This window comes from Delphinapterus leucas, chromosome X (assembly GCF_059928025.1).
Source record: "Delphinapterus leucas isolate spDelLeu-1000000601 "Yukka" chromosome X, BTC_Dleu_Yukka2, whole genome shotgun sequence".
NCBI lineage: Eukaryota > Metazoa > Chordata > Mammalia > Artiodactyla > Monodontidae > Delphinapterus > Delphinapterus leucas.
The window spans coordinates 71,846,915-71,873,396 of NC_143150.1; the positions used below are offsets into that span (position 1 = coordinate 71,846,915).

Sequence of the window (26,482 nt, forward strand, 5' to 3'; positions counted from 1 at the left end):
GTTTGTCAAATGAATGAGGTCAGGAATCGAGTGACCATTGCACTTGTGCATTTGACAACGTTTTAATAAATGTATCATATTTATTTACTGCCTGGCCATGTCCCATTTTTCCTGTTAGACGACAGGCTCCTAGGGGTAGAGACTGTAATTTAACTTATCTGTATAGTGCCTAGCATTATACCACTGGCAGTGTTGTTTGATACGTGCTCTGTGATGACCAGGCTTTCCTCCCATCACGGTTGTAAAGCCATACCACCTGAAGTTTTTCAGAGGCCGCAGCACATTAGACCTTCAAAGTGATATTAGTCTGCTCATGGTAACATAACCATCTTGGTTCTACATATTCCTGCCTTCTTCTACTCCAACACGCGGTTGTCATATAGAGGGTAAACAGAAGACTGTGTATTCCCACCTGAGGTCCAGACTAGAGGGACAGGAGATAGTTGCTCACAATGTCTGCGAACATTTCCTGCCTACGCTTCTTCCAGAACAGCCTGGAGTACTCGGAAAGTGCTGCACGAGCAGTGAATTTGGTAGAAGAGGGAGCCTGGTGGGCACTAGGTCACAAGGAGCTCTCTTCTAACTGAAACAGGTGTGGTGGCAGATCATGAAGAGCTGCTGAGACAGGGAAATGGCAGGGTGGGGCAGGCACCTGTCATGGCTTGAGTTATATCTTGTGTTGTCTCCCTTTGTGCATTTGTTTGAAAAGGTCCTCCTCTCTACCAACTCATGTCCATCACCTTAAATTTCCAATTCAAAGCTCAAAACTTACATGCTCTTGGAAACTTTCCCCAACTAGCCCAACCTGACAGATCACTTAACAACTTTGCATCTCCTGAGCCTCTATGAACTCAGTTTGTATTCTTTCATTTTGTGCTTGGGGTTACGTGGCTTTTCATTTCACGAGGGCATATTGTCTCCCCAACTAGAGTATAAATTCTTCAGTCAATCCACAAATGCTTATTGAGCCTTTACTGTTAAGATGAGGGTATACCTTGTAACTCCAGACAGATGAAAATGACCATAAACCATAGGACCTCCAGATGCTTTAGGAGGGTGAGCTGAAGGATCGATGGAATGGTAAGAACACCAAGACTTTAAAGCATGCATCCAGAGAGGTCAGAATTATGCACTTTATTACTGTGGCAGTGTTGGAATATACATTAGTCAAGAGAGAGAGTCAGCATGGTGGCCTTGGAAAATAGAAGAGACATTGGTCATGAAAGAGGACCAACACAGATGCAAACTATTATATACAGGATGGATAAACAACAAGGACCTACTACTGTATAGCACAGGGAACTATGTTCAATATCCTGTGATAAACCGTAATGGAGAAGAATATGAAAAAGAATATATATATGTATAACTGAGTCACTTTGCTGTACTGCAGAAATTAAACACAACATTGTAAGTCACCCATCCTCCGATAAAACTAAAAAAAAAAGAGGGCCAACAGCAGGCCCCCAGAAAACTGCTATAGTTATAAGTTACAAACAGAAATATGGTAGGATATGGGGGGCACAGGCCTTTTTCCCAGTTGCAAGCCCAGAGTTTATGATCTCAACTGGCTCCCCATTCCCACGTGTTTTTTTCCTCTTGAAGGTCAAAGATGTTTGGCTCTCTTGCCTCTTTCACCGCCACCACCCACTCTTCTACCTGGGTGCCACCCCCCAAGCCTGCTGCCAAACCGGCTTTATTCATTTGAATTGAGATAGACATTTCCCCGCTTCTTTCTTACCCTGCCCAGCTTTGAAAACACCCCTCCCCCCATCTAGGGTTTGCATAGGGATTTTGCTAGTAACTACAGAGAAAGATGAAGGGGTTAACAAAAATAACAATGAGGAAGCTCAAGGAACCTCAGCTTGTCCCTGGTCTTCACAGACGTGTATGGAACATCCATGTTTTTGTAGCCCTCTTCCCTAAATCCTTCTTTTATGTGTTTCCGTGAAAGATTTCTTGTTCTTCTCGTAGAAGCCAACAACACCCTCCCAACCCTGTCGTTGTTTTTAAAAATCTTTTTAGTTAATAAACATTTCGTAAGAGCCTACATTTCCAGACACCAGGCTACGTGCTTTTGCATACAGTACACCCCAGACTAAAGTCCTAAGATTTAGCCCCAAGTAGATTTGAGTTGGCACCACTACTAAGATCGAGGCAGCTTTCAGTCCTTTCCAAACCCTGGAAGTCAGTCTGATGTAGTAAAAAGAGCACTAGGTTGAGTCAGGAGATCTGAGTCCTTGTCGTTGTTCTGTCACTAACTAGTTGAATAATGATAATAATTACACTACTGTTAATAAGTAACATCTATTGAGTTTTTATTATGTATTAGGCACCGTGTTGAGTGCTTTACACAGATTATCTGGTTTAATCCACACGATAAGCATGTAAATTAAATGCTATTGCTATTTTCATTTCACAGAGGAAAATGAGACTTAGAGAGGGTACAGGGACCTACTTAAGATCCAGAGTTACTAAGTGGTAGGGCAGACGTGCAAATCCAGGCCATCTGACTCCAGAGCCTACACAAATCAATTCACCTCTTTGGCTTTGTTTTTTTCCGTTGTAAAATGGGAATACTGTATTAGGTGATCTCTAAAGTCTCTCCTAGGTCTAAAATCCTATTTTCTGTGATGTTTGATATGGGTACAAGACTCCAGATTGCCCTTTTGGCTTTAGACTGCCCTGAGCTTACACTTCACACCCACACAAATTCTGTCCTGGTCCCCTGCAGGAATAAGGTCCACAAAGCTTCATCTCTCACGTTTCTGGCTCTTTGAACTGACCTTTGAGCTTTCTCATTAACCATTCCTATAGGCCTCTATGGTTTCAACCTTCGAATGGCATGATACTTACTAGGCTTATTACCAGAAGAGCTTCCAATACACAAAAAGATGCTTGTATTTTAAAATTGCATGAAAAGAGCTAGATGTGATGCTTTATATGCTATATGCTCATAATTTTGTTTAAAATACATTGAGAAAAAAATAGGAAGAAATACCCAAAAGTGTTAACAGTGGTTATTTTTTCTTTTTACTTTCTTATATTTTTCCAATTTTCTTTGTGTATAACTTTTAAAATGTGGGAAATGCCTTATGTTTTGCTCTTTCTATAAGGGATTTGAGGCACTTTACCAGAAAAAAAAAACAGTACAAATGTCATCAGATTATAGAAGTAGAACATCAGAGGCATGTAGAGGAAAAAGCAGCTAATGTGCGATGACTGAACATTAAATTAATCTTCTGGGCCGCCCAGGGGAACGGGGAAAACACAGTAAATTACACAATTCTTCTTATCAGAAAGAAAGACACGTGGCAATTCCTCAAGAGAGATAGAGATTTTCGTCACTAAATTCTTTTTTCCCTCACTTGAAAAGACAGGGCTACAGCAAACAAAATTTTTTGAAAAAAATAAAAGATTCGTAATCCCATCGCCCTCATGCAATTTTCATCTTTGCCTATAGCTTTCCGTCCTTGTCCACAGACACAAATAATTTTGCATAGCTGCAATTAGACCCTATGTACCATTCTGTGTTGTTTTTTCTCAATGAACATATCATAAACACGTTTTCATATTTAGTGTTCCAGAATTACAATTTTTAACAGCTGCATAATGGTTCATCGCTGACACTAAATTCCATAAGAAATTTCTCATGTGGGATTTACCATAAGGGACAATGTCCTCAGTAACAGTTTTATAATGCACACAGAAGAGATTTTCATATTACTTTCTTGTAACTACCCTGGCTAAAAGCCAAGGGTATAACATTAAAGCATTTCTGCAGGGGCCGAGCTAATATGGTTCAGGCATGTAACCTTCTGGTGCTCTAACTTGATCTGAGGACACAACTTAAAATGCCACCTAAAGAAGTGGATGGATAGAATGTCCCTTATAATATATTCCATAAATATCTCTTCTCACAGCCAGGCTTTTGACAGGACCTCAGGGTCTGACTACATTTATTCTCTGATGAAGCCCAGAAGAGTTGGTATGCTCTGTCGTTGACTGAGGCAGGATCCATATGTTTTGGAAGCCAGATGAACAGGTGGTTGGGTGACAGGGTTAACATTCTGGCTTGAAAGTTGAGAAGCTTGACCAGTGTTGTTGCCTGCGTGGAAGTTGACCTTGCATCCCCATGGAGGTAGGGTGCAGGTGAAGCCAGATTTTTCTTAGGAAACAGCTTTTGGAACTGAGTTCCACACCACAGAGGAGGGTTTTTTTTTTTACCTCCTTGGCCGTGCAGCATGGCATGTGGGATCTTAGTTCCCCGACCAGGGATCAAACCCGAACCCCCTGCACTGGAAGTGCAGAGTCGTAACCACTGGACCGCCAGGGAAGTCCCCAGAGGAGGCATTTTTGATCTGAACAATTTTCAAAGCCCATAACCAGTCAGGTGTCCTGGGCATAAGAAGGGAATTCTCGTAAATATTCCAATGGATCCTCTGTTTTTAGGAACTGTAGGGTCCCAGTGTGTCTGCCAGTATGAATTAGCTGCAGAATGGGGTTTTATATTGACCAATTGAATCTTGGAGACTGTCACCAAGGACAATTGAAATTTTTTACATAAATGAGATTGAGCTGTTATTTCTGGCACTAATTGTATACCAGAGCCCATTGCCTCTTAAGAACTACATCTAATGTGTGATAATACCATGTCAGCAGACTAAAGGTGGATTCATTTTTTTAAATTAATTAATTAATTAATTTATGGCTGTGTTGGGTCTTAGTTGATGCACGGGGGCTTTTTCTAGTTGCAGCGAGCGGGGGCTACTCCTCGTTGCGATGCGCGGCCTCTCACTGTGGTGGCTTCTCGTATTGCGGAGCATGGGCTCTAGGCACGCGGGCCTCAGCAGTCGTGGCATACAAGCTCAGCAGTTGTGGCTCACGGGCTCTAGAGTGCAGGCTCAGCAGCCGTGGCCCACAGGCTCAGTTGCTCCACGGCATGTGGGATCTTCCTGGACCAGGACTCGAACCCGTATTCCCTGCGTTGGCAGGCAGACTCTCAACCACTGTGCCACCAGGGAAGTCCCCGGATTCAGTTTTTATTTAAGAATTTTTATTGTATTAACATTACAGCCATAAAACAAAAAATACTTTTTAAAAATAGGGAAATAGAATAAAATAATTACCCACAAACCCACCATCTTAACACAACTATCATTAGGATTTTGTATACTTCCCTTATTTTTTCACCACCATACTTTTACATATTTATATTCACGTTATGTATATAAATCTGTGTCCTGTTTTAATAATTGTAGTTACACAAGTAATACATGAATAGATTTTTCTTTAAAATTTTAGAACATTACAGAAAAACCTAAAAATCCCTTTAAAAAAAATCCCTTTGGTCCCTTATCCCATTCACCTTTCCTCCCTCCTTGAAGTTAGCACTGTCATTAGTTTGATATGTACTCTTCCAGACCTTTTAAAAAAATACTCTTACATAGGAAAAATGTAGTATTGTTTTGTGTGCAATAAATGATTACATTCAGCAACTGACTTTTTTCACACAAAAATGTTTTTGAGATCTATCCTTATTGATACTTCTAGCTCATTCCCTGTAACTGCTGTATTGTATTCCATTTAACGAATATGTCACATTTTATTTAGCCATTCCCCAAGGGAGAATTCTTATATGTGTGTGTGTGTGTGTGTGTGTGTGTGTGTGTGTGTGTGTGTGGCAAGAGGGTTAATAGGTCTGCTAAACTGCCTTAGTTTCCCTGGTGTCACTTGGAGCACATTGATGCAAAGAGACAACCTGAAGTAAGAAAAAAAATAAGTCACTTTAGGAACCCTCCTACACTGTTGGTGGAAATGTAAACTGGTACAGCCACTATGGAGAGCAGTATGGAGGTTCCTTTAAAAACTGCAAATAGAGCTACCATATGATCCAGCAATCCCAATCCTGGGCATATACCCAGAGAAAACCATAATTCAAAAAGATACATGCACCCCAATGCTCATTGCAGCACTATTTACAATAGCCAGGACATGGAAGCAACCTAAATGTCCATCAACAGAGGAATGGATAAAGAAGATGTGGTACACATGTACAATGGAATATTACTCAGCCATAAAAAAGAATGAAATAATGCCATTTGCAGCAACATGGATGGACCTAGAGATTGTTATACTGAGTGAAGTAAATCAGACCAAGAAAGACAAATATATGATATCAGTTATGTGTGGAATCTAAAAAAAGGCTACAAATGAATTTATCTACAAAACAGAAATAGAGTTACAGATGTAGAAAATAAACTTATGGTTACCAGGGGGTAAGGGGGGGGAGGATAAATTGGAAGGTTGGAACTGACACATATACACTATTATATATAAAATAGATAACTAATAAGGACCTACTGTACAGCACAGGGAACTCTACTCAGTACTCTGTAATGCCCTATATGGGAAAAGAATCTAAAAAAGAGTGGATATATTATGTGTATAACAGATTCACTTTGCTGTACACCTGAAACTAGCACAACATTGTAAATCAACTATACATCAATAAAAATTTTTTAAAAGTCACTTTACATGCAGACGCAGAGATGCCTGATCCTCAGATCACCATCCTGCGAGTCTAGATTCACAGTGCTGTCCAATGGAACCTTCTATGATGATGGAAATATTCTATATCTGCTCTGTTCAGTACAGTAGCCATTAGCCACATGTGCTTATTCAGCATTTGAAATGTGGCCAGGCAACTGAGGAGCTGAAGTTTTAATTTAATTTAAATTTGGTGACATGTGGCTAGTGGCTACTGTATTGGATGGTGCAAGACTCTAGCGTATGGTAATGGAAGCCACAGTTTTTTACCCTACAAATTATATCATCAGGAGCTCTAAGACAATTGCATCCACCCTCTAAAGGTCAATGAATGATGCTAAGATCTTGTGTTGGTCCCTTTACATGTCCTACTTTTAAGTCTCCTTGTTCCTGATTTCCAGGTGGGTTAAAAGATGGATTATCATACAGAAAAGACAAGGTTGCTGGAAATCCTTTCTGGGAAATGACTATACTCAAACCAAACCATGTAGAAATTAACTTCTAATTCCAACACTCTCGCATGACATTTAATAATTGAACCCCCCCCCATCAGCCATCCCACTAGCCCAGTGAAAGTTTCAAGGATGACGGAAGCAATATACAAAGTCAACAGAATAATATGAATATCTTAACAAAAACAATCTTGGCTATGAGCTGTCGAGTTGTTTGTCATAAATGGGTTTAGACCCGGAGAGAACTAATCTACTTTCTTGTTTTCCATAAATGCCTCTGGGACTTCCCGAATCCCCATCCAGATCTCCTTTATCACCCAGAATGTTCCCGACTGTCCCACATAGTCTGCTAAATCTATAGCTCACGTAGATAGGCACGTGGTTATGCAATTTGCTCCCAGAGTAGGCTCCAGAATGTCCAGACCTAGTGTCCAGTTGATCTTCCCTGGCAACATCAGGCAGATATGACAGCACATGTGGGCTGAAGAAATACATAGTGTGCCCCTGGGGAATAGTGAGGCACGAGGCACAAACACACATACTCTTAATACAGATAATAATAAAATAACATGAAAAATATGCTAGCTATGCCTGTAATAAAAATCCATGACCAGCTCCTCTTTTTCATGCGGGTGCCAATGTATGAAAGTATGTATATACATATACCTATCCTCTTGTCTTTCCCTCCCCCCTCCCGTTTCCTGTTCTTTTATGTTTACTTTCTCTGATCTCTTTGCTTAGTCTCTTTCTCCTTCTGCCTCTGGCAGTTTCCACTGCTGATCCCCTTTCTTCTTTTCCTGAGGCCAGTCTTATAGCACCCTTCAACAAGGTCATGCACTTAGTTAATCTATGAGTGGAATCAGGCCATTAAGGTACAAGTTAAAGAGAAAGGAGGCTTGAACACAGTCCTGTTTTACTTGTGATTGTCGTCTGGTGTATCAGGGGACCTCTACCTACCCTTAGACTTTCTATTTTAAACTTTTTAAAAAAGAAAGTCCCCCCACACTCACTATAGGAATAATGCTGATTAAATAATGTGTTTATTAAAGAAAAATTGTGAAATACAGAAAAGAATTGTTTAAAGTAACTGTAGTTCCATCACCCAGTGAAAACCACAGCCAATAATTTGGCTATATTTCTTTCCAGCATTATTTTTCCCTTCCACATAGATTTTTTTTCTTTACAAAAACAATGTAATCACACTAGACATACAATTTTGTATTTTTGGTTTTGTCTTTTTCCCACTTAACATATAAGTGTGTTTTCAAATGATTACACAGGTTTATAAATATAATTTTAGTGCCTACATAATATTCTATAAGTTGGATGCACCATAGTTTAATCATTTCCACGTTACTCATCATTTATCTTGAAGTGGTATTGAATGAGGATTTTCACAAGCATTGATTACCAAGGATCTATGTTAAGCACATATGGATAGCCTCCAAACAGTAATTGCCCATGAAATCGCAGGAAAATGATAGTTCAATGAAAGCTTCAGTTTTTCAAAGCACAGTAGATTTCTCCATAAAGTTTAAGAGAGTATAACAGTAGTCAATCTTATAGTAGTGTCAGGACCTCCTTCTCGATGATGACAGCCTGGCATAGTAGAAAGGAAAAAATACTTTGGAATCAGACTTTCTTTTCTTTATTCAATAGTATTAATTGAGTGCTTATTGCATGCACTGTAAATACACCAATCAGGAAAACATGGTACATGCCCTAATGGAACATATAGTCTAGTGAAGGTCACAGACAATCAACTCATGTAATTACATACGGCATGATAAATGCTAAGATTGGAGAAATGTGGGGGGCTATTGATGTATTAGTGAGGGACACCTAACTTGGACTTGGGGGATCAGGAAGGCTTCCTGGAGGAAGTGGCGTTTAAGCTTAGTTGTGAAGGATGAGTAGGAGTTAGCAGGCTGAAGATAGGGAGGGGACTAGAGGAGAGACTGTGTGTTCCAGACATAGGGAACAGCAAGAATAAAGGATTATAAGCATGAGAGAGACTCTCTTTATCTGAAGAGAGTCTTTATTTTGCCTTTGTTATTGAAGAATATTTTTACTGAACATAGAATTCTGGGTCGCCAGTGATTTTTTCCCCCAGTAATTTAAAGATGTTTTTCTACTGTCTTCTAGCATCCATAGATTCTGAGGAGAAGTCCATTGTTATTTGAATCATTATATGTAATGTGCTGTTTTTCTCTGGCTGATTTCGAGATTTTCTCTTGATCTTTGGTTCTCAGCAGTTTGACTATGATACACATAGGTGCAATTTTCTCCATATTTATCCTGTTTGGGCTTTGCTGAGCTTGAATCTTTAAATATATGTCCTTCACCAAATTTGGGAAGTGTTCAACCATTTTTTCTTCCAATACTGTTTCTGGCCCCATTCTCTCTTTTCTTTCCTTCAGGGATGCTAATCACACATATTTTAGACCACTGATGTTCTCTCATGGGTCTATAAGGCTCTGTTCATTTTATTTCAACCAACTCTCTTCTTCAGATCGGATAGTTTTTATTGCTGTACCTTCAAGTTCACTTACTCTTTCCTCTGGTGTTTCATTCTGCTATTAAGTGCATCTAGTTAATTTTTTAAATTTCAGATATTGTGTTTTTCAGTTTTAGAATTTCCATTTAGTTCCTTTTTATATTTTCTATTTCTCTGCTGAAGTTTCCTATCTCTTCATTCATTACCAGGGCATTTTTCCTCTCCTCATTGAGCATCATCATCTCAGGGTTGGCCTCCATGAATTGTCTTTCCCTTGAGAATGGGCCACATTTTCCTGATTCTTCATATAGTGAGCAATTTTAGAGGGTTTACTGGACATTGTGAATGCTATCTTGTGGAGTCTCTGGATACAGTTATACTTCTCTGAAGAGTGAGGATGCATTTGTTTCAGCAGGCAATTAACTTGGTTAGATTCAAACTAAAAACCCTGCCTTGCCTGTGGTGGGTGGCAGCTCAAATCTCAGTTCCATTCTTTTAGTCTTAGATGAAAGTTGTTTTCAGTCCACCCTGTGCATGCATGGTTTAGGATAAGTCTTGGGAGGAATTTATACAGATAATTTAGGGCTCCTCCTCAGGATGTCTTTCTGATATATCCCCTCATTTTCTAGAGACTGTCGTTTCCCCAGATCCTGTCCTCTGGTTCTATAGGCTAGAAAGATGAGGGCTTCCTGTTGTAGTTTTAGCGATGTGGCTGATGACTACAGCCTGCCCTCAGGCTAAATCCATAAAAATAGGAACCCTGGCCCCTGCCGTTCCCTTCTTCTAAGTTCCAACCTCCATCCAATATCTGCCTACTTTTGTTTACTCTCTGGAGCTTTCATGTGTGTGTGTGTGTGTGTGTGTATTTTGTGTATTTTGTCCAGAGTTTATAGTTGTTACCAGTTGAGAGTTTATTCCATCAAACCTGTGAGAGAATCTCAGATGAGCTTACTTCACATTTTGGGGGGAAAATCATTGCCCCTTTCTTTTTCACCTTAACATTTCTCTATATTATTACCCATATTCTCCTCTTGCTTCAGAGAAAAAGAAAGGCTAAATTGTTTACTTTTCCCCATCGCCTCCTATTTTTAGCAGGAACTACAGTTCTTCCAACCATTTATTCAGTTATTCAACAAATACGTATTGAACCAGGCGTTGAACTAGGCATTATAGGTAACAAGAGTAAGTCAAAATAGACCCTACTTCACTGAGACCTCTCTCTTCAAGGTCATCAAACGTCTGGCTTCTTAATCACCAGATCAAATAACCTTATCTCAGTCTTATCCTTTCTAACTTCATTGATCCATCCTCCATTGACTCTGGTGACCAGTCTCTCCTTAAAACTCTCTTCTTCATCTTCCAGTTCTCTCACCTCATTGATTTCTCCTCTCATTTTCCAATTAGAGGAATTCTCGGAGATTTTGTCCTTGGTTGCTTTGTTCTCTTGTCCTTAGTAGTCTTAATCTTAGTGTTTCAACTACTACTTACATACCCAAGACTCCAAGTCTCTGTCTGCAGTCCTGACATCTCTCCTGAGATTGAGACTTGAATTTCAGCTGTTTGTCTCCACTTCGTTGTCTAACAATCACAGTAAACCGCACGTAGTCAGGATCCAACTCATTATGTAGCTCCTGAACCTATTCTTCCTCCTATGCTTCCTATATTGATTAATTTTGATACTGGAAGTGTATAATTAAATAAGAGCTGAATCAGGGCTGTTGCAAAAGGGATTTTTGCGTTGGGTGGGAAGTTTGACAACAGGGAAATTTCTAAAGTCCTTTCTAATTCTGTGATTCCATTATGGTCCCAGCACAGTGTTATCCATTTCCTTCAAGGAGCTTGCAATTGAATCAGGGGAGACAACAACTGAGTGATAGCTAGTCCTGACTTCAAATGCAGCAGGAATTCAGAGAAAGGAGATAGCGTGCATTGAAGTAGTAAGAGAAGGCTAAGCTAAGGTATTCAAAGGTAGAAGCTGTATCCTCTATTTAATTTCTATCCGCACACACCATTCTCTACACAGTGTAGAAGCTCTATAAAAACTCTTTGAATGATTTTGTAATCATCATTAATGTTTATTGAGTACACATTGAGTGCATAGTTCTTCACTAATGATTCAGGGGTTAACCAAGATTTGATGTAGTCTCTGACCTTTCCCAATCAATTAGTCAACCAACAAATATTTGCTGAGTGCCTATTATTTGCAATACACCATGCTAGGCATTATGGGGGATACACGATGCAAGAGAAATAAAAGTCATAGTCTCTTCCCTTAGGGAGTTTACGGTATGGTTGGTAAGATGAGACATAAATGTACACAAGACTAATTAAAAATGCGAGTCAGAGCCAAATGAACACTACAGACAAGAAGTCTGTAAAAAATTTCAAAAGTACAGATTACTGTAGACTGGATGAATATGGAGGCTTTATGGAGGAGGTGGGACCTGCACTGGGCTTTGAAGGATGGGCAGAAATTAAATAGGCTTGAAGTTATCATAGGTATTAAGAAGATAGAATTCAATACAAAAAGTTTCAGATTAAAGGCCAGATGAAGAACATCTAGGCAGGAGCAGGCAACTTACACCAGAATGTTACTAAGCTGTTGTTAGTGACATTCTACCCCGTAAACAGGTTTTTTTTTTTTGGTCTTTATTTCTCTCCTTTTTCCTTTCCTAATTCTTTTTCCATCTTACACCCTTTATGATGACTCCTTTTTAGCCCTGTATGGGCTAAAAGGATCTTCTCTGGGAGGCAGGTGGAAAACCTGGGCTCCAAAACCAGACTGGCTGGGTTCAAATCCTGACTTTACCACTTATTAGCTGTGTGATTTTGGGCAAATTGCTTAATCTGTCTGTGCCTCATTAGTAAAATGCAGCTATAAAAATAGCACCTATGTCATAGGATTGTTCTGAGGATTAACTGAGTTAAAATACATAAAGTGATTAAAAGAGTGCCTGGCAGATAGTAAGTGTTCAATAAATGTTAGCTTTTATTAAGGGAAGAAAGCTGGCTAATTGCAACATTATCAGCTTTCCAGGTCTTATTGTTGCTAGATGATTCATTATATAATTAACAAACACCTGTATGGAAGCTGGAGGCCAAACTCTTGTCAGCTAAAGGGTTAGGTCTTTAGCAACACCTGATAAACATGCATAGATACTCACACACTTTGGCCACACCACTTTTCCTCAGATTGCCCTCACCCTTAGGCGATCGAGAGATACTTTAGTAAAGTAAATACAATCACCAACTTAAGTAGACAAGTTGAGTATTTAAAGGACTTTTCATCAACATTGGAAATGTTTCATTAACATTTCATCCAACTTTCAGAAGGGATTTAGTTAAAGTAGAGAGGATCCCTAGGGAGGCGCCAGGTGAAATTAGGGTTAAAGGAACTTCAAGAGGAGAAGTCACTACTAGTAGTAGGCAGTTGGATGGATGTGTGCAGAAAGAGAGCGGGGCTCCATAGAAAGGCAGGTAAACTCTGGATCAACATTCCCTGGAGTAGACTGTATGTCATGAGCCCTGCTCTCTGGATTTCCTCTCTGCACTACCTCTTTTACACTCAGACCCTCCCCCTACTCCCTCCCTGCAGTTCCAGACCCCTGCTCCCAAGAACACAAACACTCCAAATTATAGGGGCTCTTGATTTGCCAATTCCTCAGGACAGTCTGAATAGAGACTAGAAAAAAGTTCTTGTCAGTATGATTGCGTATGACTGATTCGGAGATTGTGCAATCTCCTTTGGGAAAAATTTAAAGGCAGAAAGATGGATAGATGTATGTTTAAGGTCCAGTATTGCCTGTGGGCAGGAGGATGAACTAATGAGATTCCTTCCAATTTGAGGATCCTAAATCTCTCTCTCTCATTCCCCTCCCAACACTGGACTCCTTTCGGCAAAGAACGAACATAGTCAGAGAAATCCAATGAGAGGAAAACGCGCATTGCTCTCACATCATGCTCTGATGTCACCTGTTTGCCAAGAGATTTGCCTTTTCTATTCTATTCTATTCTATTCTGTGTGTGTGTGTGTGTGTGTGTGTGTATAGGAGCCAGCTGATAACAGCTGTCAATTGCATTATTACTGCAAAACATTTAAGTAGCCCAGTACCCTGCTACTCTCCTCTCCACCTTATCAAATCTTTCTCTTAAAAAAAAAAAAAGACCATGTATTCACACCTCATTGTGAATTTAACTTTCGCAATTCTCCAAGGGCTATTTGATTTTAAGCCTTTTCCTATGACTTACCTGTATATTCAACTTCTCTCTTTCTATGAAATTCTTCCCCCCCACGCCAGTCGTTAAACATATTCAAGCCTCCTTTCTCTTTAAACAAACAGACAAACAAATCCTTCTTTGTCAATGCATTGCTCTCTAGCTACCACATTCCTCAAATCTTGGGCAAGCTTCTTTAAAGAATAGTCTGTACTAAATGTTTCTACTTCACCTCTGATTCAATTTTTTTTTTTTTTTTTGCGGTACGCGGGCCTCTCACTGTTGTGGCCTCTCCCGTTGCGGAGCACAGGCTCCGGACGCGCAGGCTCAGCGGCCATGGCTCACGGGCCCAGCCGCTCCGCGGCATGTGGGATCTTCCCGGACCGGGGCACGAACCCGTGTCCCCTGCATCGGTAGGCAGCCTCTCAACCACTGCGCCACCAGGGAAGCCCTGATTCAATTCTTAATCTGCTGCAGTCTGGGTTCTACTCCCAGCGCTCTACCAAACCTCTCACCTTTAGGTAATTGTCAAATTGAGTGTACATTTCCCAGGTTTTATTTGACCATTCTACTGTATTAAACACTGTTAACCACCTACTTTCCTTTTGGAAACATTTTTTATCCCACTCCTTCAGATCACTATTGTCTCCTGGTTCTCTTTCTACCTCTCTGAAAATTCCTTCCTGGGTTTCCTTCACAAGCTTCTCTTCCTGTGCCTGTCCTTTAATTTTTTTCCCAGATGGAAATAGTTTTATTTTTTCTGATTAAAAAAAGGTACATGTTTATTGTTAAAAATCAGGTCCTTTAGAAAATTATAAATAAAAACACAAAACTGAAACCCCACCACCACACAGAGGTAACTACCACTAACATTTTAATTTATATCCTTCTAGTCTTTAAAAATTATCATATATATCATATACAGTAATACAAATGGTATCATATTACAATATTTTTTTCACAAATAAGATCTTTTATTTGTCACCATTAAAAGTCTGAATTTTAAACAGATTCTTGGACTGGCAGCTAATATCCATCAACTCATTCAACTTTAGCACCTGTCTCATCCCCAGTAGCTTTTCCAGAACTACTACCTTTTTTCCCCTTTTAAAATTTATTTATTTATTTATTTTTGGCTGTGTTGGGTCTTTGTTGCTGCGCGCGGGCTTTCTCTAGTTGCGGAGAGTGGGGGGCTATTCTTCGTTGTGGAGCACGGGCTCCAGGCACGTGGGCTCAGTAGTTGTGGCTCACAGGCTCTAGAGCGCAGGCTCAGTAGTTGTGGCACACGGGCTTAGTTGCTCCGCGGCATGTGGGATCTTCTCGGACCAGGGATCGAACTTGTGTCCCCTGCATTGGCAGGCAGATTCTTAACCACTGTGCCACCAGGGAAGTCCCAGAACTACTACCTTCACCATGTTGCTCCATGAGTTTTCCCAATTCAAACTTGGGCTTGTTCAGCATTTTTACTTTTCTAACAAAGACACCATGGAGCGGATAAATAGATTGGCAAGTGTTTTCTATGTCTTTTCCAATGCTGTCTGGAATCAATTTATTGACTACCTCTTTCAAGTCACTTGTCTGCACCTCTTGGGTCATGATTTCCGTCATCTTCTTCCGAATTTGGTGGACCTGCTGGTGCTGGGCATAAGAGGTCTTCCGAATCTGATTGTTGCATTTTTTAGTAAAACCCACACAGAACAGACGAAGCAAATAACCATCGGTAGTCTTGACGTCAACGTGAGCTTCAATCATGGTACTTTCTTCTTGGCTCCTTTTTTGCTGCCTTTTGTAAGGCGCTTGTTCTTGCTGACCGCCATGGTGTACAGTATTTTTTTACCAGCTTTTTTCCACTTTTTTCGTGGGCATCATTCCATATCAAAGAATATAAGAACATTATTTTACATGGATACATAGGAGAACCCTGAATTTGGCCATTTACACAAGACACTGAGTTTTATGATCGAGGTGAAAATTTTGAGCCAAAAGTTTTGATAAATAACATTAATTTTTTTTTTGGCGGCGCCCCATGGATTGCAGGATCTCAGTTCCCCCATCAGGGATTGAACCCGGGCCCCAGCAGTGAAAGAGTTGAGTCCTAACCACTGGACCGCCAGGGAATTCCCATTTAAAATATTTTTACAATACAAAAGCACTTAAACATAAATGAAATGAAAATGAAAAACAACTCTCCCTGCTGTCCCTGACTCCTGTTCTCCAGTTCTGCTCTCCAGAGACAACCAGTATTACAAGTTTCCTGAGGTCAAAGGTGTTGTTTGTTTTTTTTAATACATACTGCCAATTAGCTTCCCAGAAAGATTGTACAGATTTACACTCTCATCAACATTGCATGCCTTCATCAATTTTTAAATATTCTGTCCTTGCCTCTTCACATTTTTCTTTCTACACTGTATGCTAATAATTCCCAAATCTCTAATTCTAGTCACACCCTCGAGCTCCAGGCCTGTATTTCCAGCTGCCTCCTGGACATTTGGATGTCCTACAGACACCCCAGATTTATCCAAATTGAACTCACTGTCTTCCCTCCCAAGCTCACTCTTCTTTCTGTAATTCCAATTTCGATTGGGGATACCGGCAATCCACATAGTTACCTACCTCAGAAACCTAGGAGTCATTTTATCTATTTTCTCTCTCTCCCATCAAATTGTAATAATAGCTAATAGTTACTGAGGACTTACTATTTGCACATATTTTATTTCATTGAATTCTCACAAAAGCCCCGGGGTAGCTTTTAGTCTTCTTTCCATTTTACAGAGGAGGAAAACTTGTTGGATAACATGCTCAAGGTTATACATCTAGGAAGCAATGATCTAAATCCAGGCAGCCTAAGTCCATAGCTCACACATTTAAGCCCTACACTATACTACCACCATATCTATCAGATACAACTCCTATCTATTTTATTTCCTCAGTCTCAGCCTTCTCTCTTCCCTTTTCTCCATTCCCACCACCATCATCTGATTCCAAGTACTACTGTATCAATAGATACTCATAATTGGTCACACTCAACTCAGATACATCTTCCATGTTGCTTGCAAAATAATCCTTCTAAAACACAAATCTGATCATGCCTTTGTGTGTGTGTGTGTGTGTGTGTGTGTGTGTGTTGTAGATCCTTCAGTGGCTTCTTATCGTCTACATTATAAAACCAAAGATCCTTTGCTTAATATAGAAGGATCATCCTCATCTGCCCATCCTCAGCCAGGCTACCTCTCTAAGCACTTCCACTACACAACCTGAATTGGTGATAATTGCCTAAAAATATCATGCTGTTTCTTATCTGGATGACTTTGCATATGCTATTCCCTCTGCAAGAAATTACCTTTCCCCATTTCCATCCCAGTTTGTCTGTTCATGTCTGTCAAACTCAGATGTTTCCTCCTCCAGGAAGCCTTCCTTAATTCCTCCACTTACTCATGTCCTATGTGCTGCTTGGAATATTCACTTATTTTGTATTTGTCACATTATATTAGTTTATTTACTCGTCTCCTTTTCTAAAACATTAACTCCTTGAGGGCGGGGACTCTCTTATTGAACTCTAGGTCTTTAGTGTTTAGCATGGCGCCTGACGCGTAAATAGTTGCTTAGGAGATATCACTTAAATTGAATTAAATAACTTAACTGTGAAATTATAGGGCCTTGTACTCCGTTGAAAGAATTTCAGGTATCAATGATATGGGAAATTTTTTTTTTGAGCAGAAGAGGGCTGGTGCAAGGAGGAGAAAGGATGACCTAAAATCACCACCTTTACTGTGGGCACTACCTTCTTCATGTGGGCCATGTGCCAATTAGTCATACAAATATTAGTATTTCTATAGATATTCTCATGTAGACACATATTCTATCTCCATTATGGGCTGTAAGCAACCTCAGAGCAGCGCCAAATTTGGAGTTTCGCAGAGTAGCGACAGAAGGTGTGAAATAAATGCCCTCAGTTTGCTGAGAAATGTAATATCCGAGTACACCTGAAATTAGCTTTTATGTGGTAACAAGTGGAGGATGAAGATATGCCCAAATTTTCCTGAAAAGTGAGAATGAGAAATCATCTTTGTATACCCCATCCTCGCTGCTTTCCTGACACCATAAGTAGCGCTCACTGAGTGCTCAATTGTGTGTGAGATGACTTGAAACTACCAGCGGCACAAGTGGCCGGGCTGCGTTTTAGGTTCTTAGTACCATTGTTGAAACCCCACCGTCGGGAAACCACCATTCTATTTTCGCGCAAAACCAGGACTTATTCAGGTCACGGGGCTTCGGCCTATCACTGTACGGTCCTAGCTTGCGGGGCAGTGCCCACTGCTGATTGATGCACAGTATAAGACAATTTCTTGGCTTGAGGAGCAGCGATTGGCGGATCTGCCCTGTAGTGCTTCCTAGGATACTGGGAGTGCGTATTGGAGACGCAGGTTCCGGGGCGGCCACAAACACTGCCCGGAAGTCTGAATGACGCCTCCTCGGTACAGGACTTCCAGCCGTCCGCTTCGCCGCTATTCAGGGTGCCGGGCCCCGGGCCGCGACGGCGTGCGCGTGCGCGCGTGCGTGCGTGGGCGCGCGTGCGCGGCGCCGCAGTCTGTGGGTTGGCTGGTTATTTCGCAAGCGGGAGGGGCCTTGCGCGCTCCTGCCTTCGGTCTCTGTCCCCCATCCCCCCTTCCCCGGTCCCGGTCTCTCCTTCGGAAAGATGTCGGACACGGCAGTAGCTGACACTCGGCGCCTTAACTCGAAGCCGCAGGACCTGACCGACGCTTACGGGCCGCCAAGTAACTTCCTGGAGATCGACATCTTTAACCCACAGACGGTGGGCGTGGGCCGCGCGCGCTTCACCACCTATGAGGTTCGCATGCGGGTGAGTCACGGGGTGAGGGAGACAGCTGAGGGAGGACCGGGCGACTGGGCGGGGAGGGCGGGGGTGGGCGGGGGGTGAGGCTGCCATAGGGACGGCCAACGGTGGAGAAGACGCTGGAGGGGTCATTTGGGGGTTAGGGGCTTAATAGGTTTGCAGAGAGGTCTGCCCACTCGGTTGTGGCCCGAGGATACAGAAAACTCCTGAGGGGGGACATCGGACCGGCGTGAGGGAAAACAAGTACCCATGAGCAAGAAGTGAAGCATGGCTGGAGACGGTGGGGAAGGATGGAGAGGATTAGAGTGAGGAATCCCAGGAAATAGGAATCAGGACTGTAGCGACAGAAGGAGGGAAGGAGGAGTGGAAGAGGGCTGGGGGATGGAGAGCCAAGGTGATATGCTGCAGGGTCCCATAACTAAACTAGGTTGTGGGAAGTCAGTCTGAAGAAGGGGGACAGGAAGGCCCAGAGGAGCTTCTTCTTAATGAGGTTTCCGTGGATGATGGAGTTGAGCAAAGCCTAGATTAAAGGGAAGAGAGATTCCAGGAACGGGAGACAGGACAGTGGGCTTGGTGGAGCAGAAATAAGAAGGGGAGTCTCCTTGAGACTGAGTGCTTCCCAGACTTGTGTAGAATTAACATCTGAAGGAGAGAAGTGTTTCATGCTTAAGTTTTCTCAGGTACTACATGCTCACTGGAAAACCTGACCTTGCACTCGGATTGGCAGATTGTCAGTCGCTACCCTCCTCCTGGGCTGACCCTTTAGATTTGAAGTATCCGGAATATTTATTTCAATATTTACTGGCTCTCATTTGGCATTTCTGTATATGAATGGCCATTTGCTCTTTCTGCCCTAGATTAACCTTTTGGATTCATTATATTAGTCCCTAGTCTGTAGTTAACTTTAATATATGACATTTCAGGACTGCCCCAGGAGTGGTTTCTTCCAGTGTGCATTACAGAGGACTTTATTCTCTAGTTCTTAGTCCACGATGCAAGGATGGAATGTGCAGAGTACATGGTTTGCAGTTTCTTTGGCCCCATTGAAGTGGTTACAGGCAAAAAAGTTTGAGAGCCATTTCCTAATTTTCCTTATGTTTTCTTCTCAGACTAGAGGGCCAGAATATTCTCTATGGACAGCATGCTGCTCAAACAGCATTTGAAGACCTAAAAGAGTGTATGTGCTTTTATTTTTGAATGAATGAATTGAATGAGAGAGTGTGCTCTCCCACCTGGGCTTTGAAACCTAATTAAGAAGCGATGATCTCCAAATTCCAAGTTTGGCAAAGTCCAGACTGAAGAAAGAAACGCGAATAGAAAAAAATGAGAAAAACTTGTCTATATAAGAACTGTTTGAAATCATCTCTTTGGGGAAGAATGGACATTAGAGCCCTCAAAATATGATAAAAGCTGGGAACTGTTAATGGCAGAGAACTTAATTACCTGAGGAGTCCTGGGCATAACTTGTTCAGTGTAAGGACTCTCTGCTGTGGGGTTTTGGAGACATTGTCTTGATGTATTACCCAAGAGCTGTAGGGATTATGAATGGAATTGTTCTCTACTTCAGGCACTCTAATAAAACAGGAACTGTTCATCTAGTGCCTACTGTGTGCCAGGCACTGAACTAGGTTTTAGTTTCTAAATCCTTACAAAAACACCATTTTACAGATAGAAAACTGAGGAGGAATGCAGTTTAAGTAATTTGCCCAAGTACACATAGCTAATAAGTGTCATGGTTGAGATTTGAACCCAGGTCCGTCTGACTCCAAAGCCCACCATACTCTTTCCACTACACTTTAGTCTCTTTGGCAATGCTTAGTTGCAAAACTTTAGTGTGCAAGATTTTTTTTTAACCCACTAAGTTTTTCATCAGTCTTTTCCACAATTACTAATTGTATAGTGATTGATGATAGGGTTGATGGCAGTTCCTAATTCTGTGGGTTTGAGTTAATTTGTATTTATGTTAATTTTGTATGGCCATATAGGCTTTTAATATTTTTCTTGAACTCTGTTTTGGGGAAAATTGGTGAAACCATTTGGTTTGAAATTGCTAATTTAAGTGACTAATCACGGTAGGCATTACAGGGAGCATGAGACTCAAGAGAATGGGCTTTGGGAATTAAGCATTGTGTATGGTAGAAGCAGATGGCACTGCCTTGTTTCTTTGTATAATAGCTCAGGGAAGGAATACCCACCCCAAGAAATAAGGAGTCTGGAGAGGTATTCTGGTGGCTTAACAAGATATATATGGAACTTTTCAAATGTCAGTTGTCCTGTGGACTTGAACTTTGCTTCTTTCTCCCCTTTCCCTTGATTTTGTGTTGATCAGAGCCAAAGGACTCTATATGCTGTACTACACAATCGTGTCTCCCTCATATAATTTGTAGGTTGGAGTTGAGAGAGTATCCTAATACATAGTATCCCCTTCCTTAGATGGCTAGGTGCTGAGATGAAAGGCCATTACTGTCACCATCCTGTGGGGGTGGGGAAAGAATAGCATTTTTGTAAGTCAAAGGAGGAAGTTCACAAAATGGCAGTGGGTGGTTTTGCTGTGTCTTGGAAGAATCTACTTAGCACTTTTTTTCTTTTCTTAGATCCTTCTGTTGGCTTCTGTAAAGGCCTACTGGTTAAGGTTCTACTGTTTGAGGATCACAGTATTTGTAATGAACTCTGGTGGAAACCTGGAATCTCATGATACTGAAGGGCTTTTTTTCTTGAATGATTATTTTTACTCTCAGCTTTTTTGAGATATAATTGACAGATAACTTTGTGTAGGTTTGAGGTATAGAATGTGATGATTTGATACACATATATACTTTGTGCAGGATTCTGAGAATGTTCTCTATAATGACTTATTGTGAATAGGTAATACGTGCACATGGTACAAAATTCAAAAGGTATAAAAATGATATACTATAGTTATTGAAAAAAATCTGTGTATAAGTGGACCCATGCGGTTCAAACCTGTGTTGTTCAAGTGTCAACTGTACTGTAAAAATGAAGTCTCCCTCTCTCCCTCTGCCTTCCAGAGGTTCCCCTTTCTGAAGAAACCGCTGTTTCCATTTTCTTATTTATTCTTCTAAAAAATAGTTTAGGTAATAAGATATTACTTTACATATATCTCACTCCACTTCAACCCATTAACATTCCTGGGACCTTGATCCTGAGTAGAGTTGTAACTAATGTAAGTTGGCCAGTTATTTGGCTTTTGATGCCCTATACCCAGAGCTAGATCCTGAAAAGACAGTTTCCAGACTTGAGGACTACAAAGCATGACATAGTGAGGAATGTGTGAAGCTCTAGCATAGCTCCAATGCTCTTTACCTGCTCTGAGTTAGCTGTGGAGAAAGGAGAGAAACTAGCTCCTTTTTTTCCCATCTGCTGATTTGAATTGACTGGTGGGAAATATAGTCAGTATTAATACATTTTTTTGGCCATTTCTACTTAGAACTTGTAGATAGGAGTGAGGATCAGGGCTTTTTGTTTGTCGGAGGTTCCTGTTGCCATTGGAGCCTTGGGAAAATTCTCAGTGATTAAGATGTGGGAATAAGCCGATTTATATCAGGGAGCGAGCCATGGTAAGCCAACTTAATGTAAGTGCTATTTCTGCTGCACTTTCTGGATAAGGAAAGGGTAAACAGATACATACGGCCACTATTAATCAATTGAGTATTTACTGAGTAACTTGCATAATCTGCATTTAGGGAGATGCAGCAGTAGTCATGGCTCCCGATTTCAATGAAATTATAATTTAGTTAGGTAGCAAGACTAACATAATGCTTGAAACAGTGGTGTGTCAGGCAGTACTAAAGTCTGTGTGTCATAGGAGTTCAGAGGAGAGGGAGACCAATAAATTAAACTGGTGTTGTCAGGACAGATTTCCTGGATGAAGTGGGACTTGAGCTGGGCTTGTAGAATGGAGAGGATTTGGACAGGAAAAGCAGAGGAAAGCATACTTTGGAGGTGCTTATCTCTTGTTGTTTCCAGGGAACTTAGATTCACTTTTCAACTGAAAATGTAATGCATGCATATGATAAATTCAAATTGCACAATGAAAAATGTGACCTACCCATTCCAGTTGTCTAGTCTTATTCTCCAAAGTCAATCATTGTTATCAGTATTTTTTCATAAATATTTAATTCATAAATATAAATATATATACATATACATATCCCTTTTAAAAACAAATAGAGGCAGGCCGTATATACTGTCGTGTGCCTTGATTTTAATGCTTAATATCTTTCCATACTGGGACATATATATCTTTTGTATTCTTTTCATAGTTGTATTCCACTGTACAAGTGTACCATAATTTATTTAACCAGTTATCTGTTGATAGACATTTATTATTATTACAAATGAGAAAATTCAGTGAAAACCTTTGTACATACATATTTATGTACAACTTCAAGTCTATTTGTGGATAAATTCTAAGCAGCAAGGGACTTCTAATCACCACCTGTGACAAGGCTGGATGTGGTAAGGATTGGCATTCACCTGGTGGTGTTTTGAAAGGGTTCTAGGAACATGGTCCATAGGAGCTGTTTCTTTCTTAAGACCTGTCCAAGTGGTTGTGATAGGTGGCCATCACAGGCTGACATTTCTTACCATCTCTCTTCTCTCACATTCTTTCTTCCCTGTAGACGAACCTACCTATCTTCAAGCTGAAGGAGTCCTGTGTACGACGGCGCTACAGTGACTTCGAGTGGCTAAAAAATGAGCTGGAGCGAGATAGTAAGGTATGGCCCTGTTTCCTGTGTGGCACCCTTGGGAGAGGAGATCTGCATAGGTTTATAAAATCTTGAAGGCAACAGAGAGGGTGAACACACTCTGTCTACCAAATCCCAATATATTGGATCTGGGTGATACCCTTTGAAACTTGAAAGTGGTAAGTTCAGGAGAAATTGTAAAGAAAAACTATTAGTTGACTTAGTGGCTAGAAAAGTCATACAACTTAATTCCTTTAGGTGCTAAAAATGGAAAGTGTAGCTAAATTTTTGGATGGTAGTGGACTGTCAAAGAAAGTGAAGAATATTTGGAGTTTACTTCCTTTCTTTTGAGATGGTAAACCTGTCCTCCCACAGAAACAGAACTGGATTAATTTTTGACCTGAGCCACCCCCTGACTGTTCTTATGACCTCAGTTCTTACAAGTTGCTGAACTATGGCATAGGATGGACCCTATGCCTAATAGGAAATGAAGTGTGTAGTGCTTTACCACCTTATTCCGTCTCTGTGCTCTCCCGTGTGACTGATATTTTGCGTCTGCCTACAGATTGTAGTACCACCACTGCCTGGGAAAGCCTTGAAGCGGCAGCTCCCTTTTCGAGGAGATGAAGGGATCTTTGAGGAGTCCTTTATTGAAGAAAGGAGGCAGGGCCTCGAACAGTTTATTAACAAGTAAGCCAAGTTCCTGGGGATTCCTTTTGCTACTTTTGCCACTTTGGTCTTTCTATATGTTTCGTCTCTTTCCTCTTTTGTAATGAGTAATATGATGTGGTGCCGATTGTGTGCTGGGCTCACTGGACAGTAAAACTCCATTCCTTTGAGCAGAATTCCGATCCTGTACCTCAGGGCCTGAGAAAGCGCTGCATGTTGGATGTGTCTAGGGATTTCCCCCACCTTACACCTCTATCCCCTTCCCTTCTGCAATATTAGGGTTGAAGTGGTACCCTGCTGCTGTCCTCTACTTGCTTGAACTTCAGGGCTGACTTTGCCCTTCTTCCCCTGTCCACATCCACAGCGCTGTCCCTCTGCAAATTCTCTCTGATCCCAGATACAACTGATAACCATCTTGGTCTCTTTATAGAATTGCTGGGCACCCACTGGCTCAGAACGAACGCTGCCTACACATGTTCCTGCAGGAGGAGGCAATTGACAGGAACTACGTCCCTGGGAAGGTGCGCCAGTAGGAGCCCCTCTCACCACTTGCCCTCTACTTTCCTGCTGAAATGACATTGGTTTTTACACTAAGCCTCTCTCTCTCTCTCTTTGATCTGAAGTTGGCTCTCCATCCCCTGGCCTGATAGACTGTCTGGCATTGTGTTCCTTGGTACCTGACTATACCATGGGCACTCTGCTAGGATCCTCTCCTCTGAGGAGAGGTGGGAAACCACAGGCAGATGCCCTTTGCTTGGGGTTGGGGGGTGGGTGGGGGGATTGGACTGGAAGGCAATTTCTTGGGCATTTACCCATGCCAGAAGGCTAACCTTGTGGGGGGCGGGTCTTGTGCTGGTGGGGCACTTGGGTACATACTGATGCTGCAAGTCCAGGGGATTTTTCTTACTCTTAGGTTTAACCAGGAACACTGAGCAGGGAAAGACCCTGCCTTTCCTACCTGCATGAACTTTTTTCCTTGTGGGGAAGGTGGCAGAGACCGAAAAGCTCTCGTTTTCTCTAGGCCCGTTCCCAGTTTTCTCAAGAGTTTCTTTTGTTGTACTTTCTCTCTCCCTTGTTGCTTTTCATGGCAGTAATTCTAGAGTCTAAGCAGTCTGTTGTGTGGAGCAAGGTGTGTGGGTTTTCTAGGCCCATCATCATGGCTGCTTCAGAGTCAGAAGAAAGCCATAGGGCGGTTGGGGAGCTCCTGTTGCCTAGCCCCTTTCCTTTGTGGCTCCCCGCTCTGGCTGCCTATTCTCGCTCACCAGCAGGTGAGTCAGAATGGGCTGGGCCGGCAGTTCTCCCTCCCCAAGCCCTTGCTACTTTTATGGGTTAGCTTTGCAGATTTGGAGGCTTGAGGGCTAGGGGAAACTCACCACTGCCAGGTAACTCCCTGAAGGGTGGGAGTGGATCATTTTCTAGGTACCTCCCAGTGGTAGGGAAGGGCATCACCACTCTCTTCCTTCCATTCTCCCTTCCCCCCATCCCATTTAGTGCTGCCACAAGACAGAAAACACATGAACAAACCACACAGTCTCTGACTTCTCCTAAGCACTTTGAGCTATTGATGGGGCTTAGGGGCAAGAGTTGTCGCTGCCCTCCCCAGCTTGGTCACAGGGTTATTGAACTGCCTGCACTTGTTTCCCATGGAACCCCAGCATTCTCCCCGGAAGCTGAGCTAGGGTTAGCACCTGGGTATAGATTTCTTAAAACTTAGAGTCTGAGGCAGCTTCTTGAGGCTGGCGACTTTCCTGGGCTTCTGTCTGGGATGCAGTGGTTTGTTTGCTGGGGCCCGATATCTGTCCCAGGTGGTGGGATGGGAGCAGGTTAACTCTGGTGTCAGGTCAAAAGTGGGGCTCTTTGCTTAGACACCCTATCATGGAAGGACTGGAATTCTTTATATAGGGTCCTGAGGAAACGGATTACTGATTCTGACAAGACCCTGATCGGAGAGATTAGGATTGGATTTTGATATGGGGTTTGGAGTCCATCTAAATGTTGAAGTTCCCTGACACAGATCAGCTCTTCAGCTGCCGGGCCTGTGCCAGGGGCTGAGCAGCCCCTAGAGTGAGGCTCTGCTCCCTTTCCCACCTTCCCAGTGTCGGTGTTGTTGCTGCCTTTTTCATTTGTATCCTCTGTTACTGACTTTTTTTAAAAAAAGATTTCTCCTTTCATTGTGCACAAGTGCTGAGAGCCTGAGGCCCCATTTCTGCTGTGTATATATCCTGACTCGGGGCTTTTATTCAGCAAAATGTTCATTCTTCTGTCAGACAATGTCATATTCAACTCTGTTCATATTAAACCACTGTGAAGCAAGCCTCTGTTTTCCTGCTTAAGTTGTAAATTTAGTATTTTTTAGTTTCTAGGATATTCTGGGTATTGTGCAGAAATTATACAACATGGTCAATGTCCTGAAGTGATAAGTAATTTTTACATTTAAATTTAAAAAAAAGCAGAATCCTAGCTGCCTGTAGCAGTATTTACCTATCTTTCTTGCAACATGCAATTGACTTTGTCACAGAGGTAATGCATCTGCTTG

The 26,482-nt window shown here is 41.7% G+C and overlaps 1 protein-coding gene across 1 annotated transcript; it reads left to right on the plus strand.

Moving 5' to 3' along the window:
- Positions 1-18,283: 18,283 nt before the first annotated feature.
- On the plus strand, positions 18,284-26,259 carry SNX12 (sorting nexin 12). The gene is made up of 4 exons (XM_022561043.2): positions 18,284-18,574; positions 23,212-23,307; positions 23,843-23,967; positions 24,377-26,259. The coding sequence occupies exons 1-4, from the start codon at positions 18,410-18,412 to the stop codon at positions 24,477-24,479; spliced, it is 489 nt and encodes a 162-aa protein (XP_022416751.1). The 5' UTR covers positions 18,284-18,409; the 3' UTR covers positions 24,480-26,259.
- The last annotated feature ends 223 nt before the right edge of the window (positions 26,260-26,482 follow it).

What these genes read in the sequence shown, in the direction of transcription:
- SNX12 (XM_022561043.2), top strand. Translation starts at nt 18,410, where the DNA reads ATGTCGGACACGGCAGTAGCTGACACTCGGCGCCTTAACTCGAAGCCG. An exon ending in CCTATGAGGTTCGCATGCGG is followed by an intron (nt 18,575 to 23,211) that starts GTGAGTCACGGG and finishes TCTTCCCTGTAG; the next exon opens with ACGAACCTACCTATCTTCAA. An exon ending in CTCGAACAGTTTATTAACAA is followed by an intron (nt 23,968 to 24,376) that starts GTAAGCCAAGTT and finishes GTCTCTTTATAG; the next exon opens with AATTGCTGGGCACCCACTGG.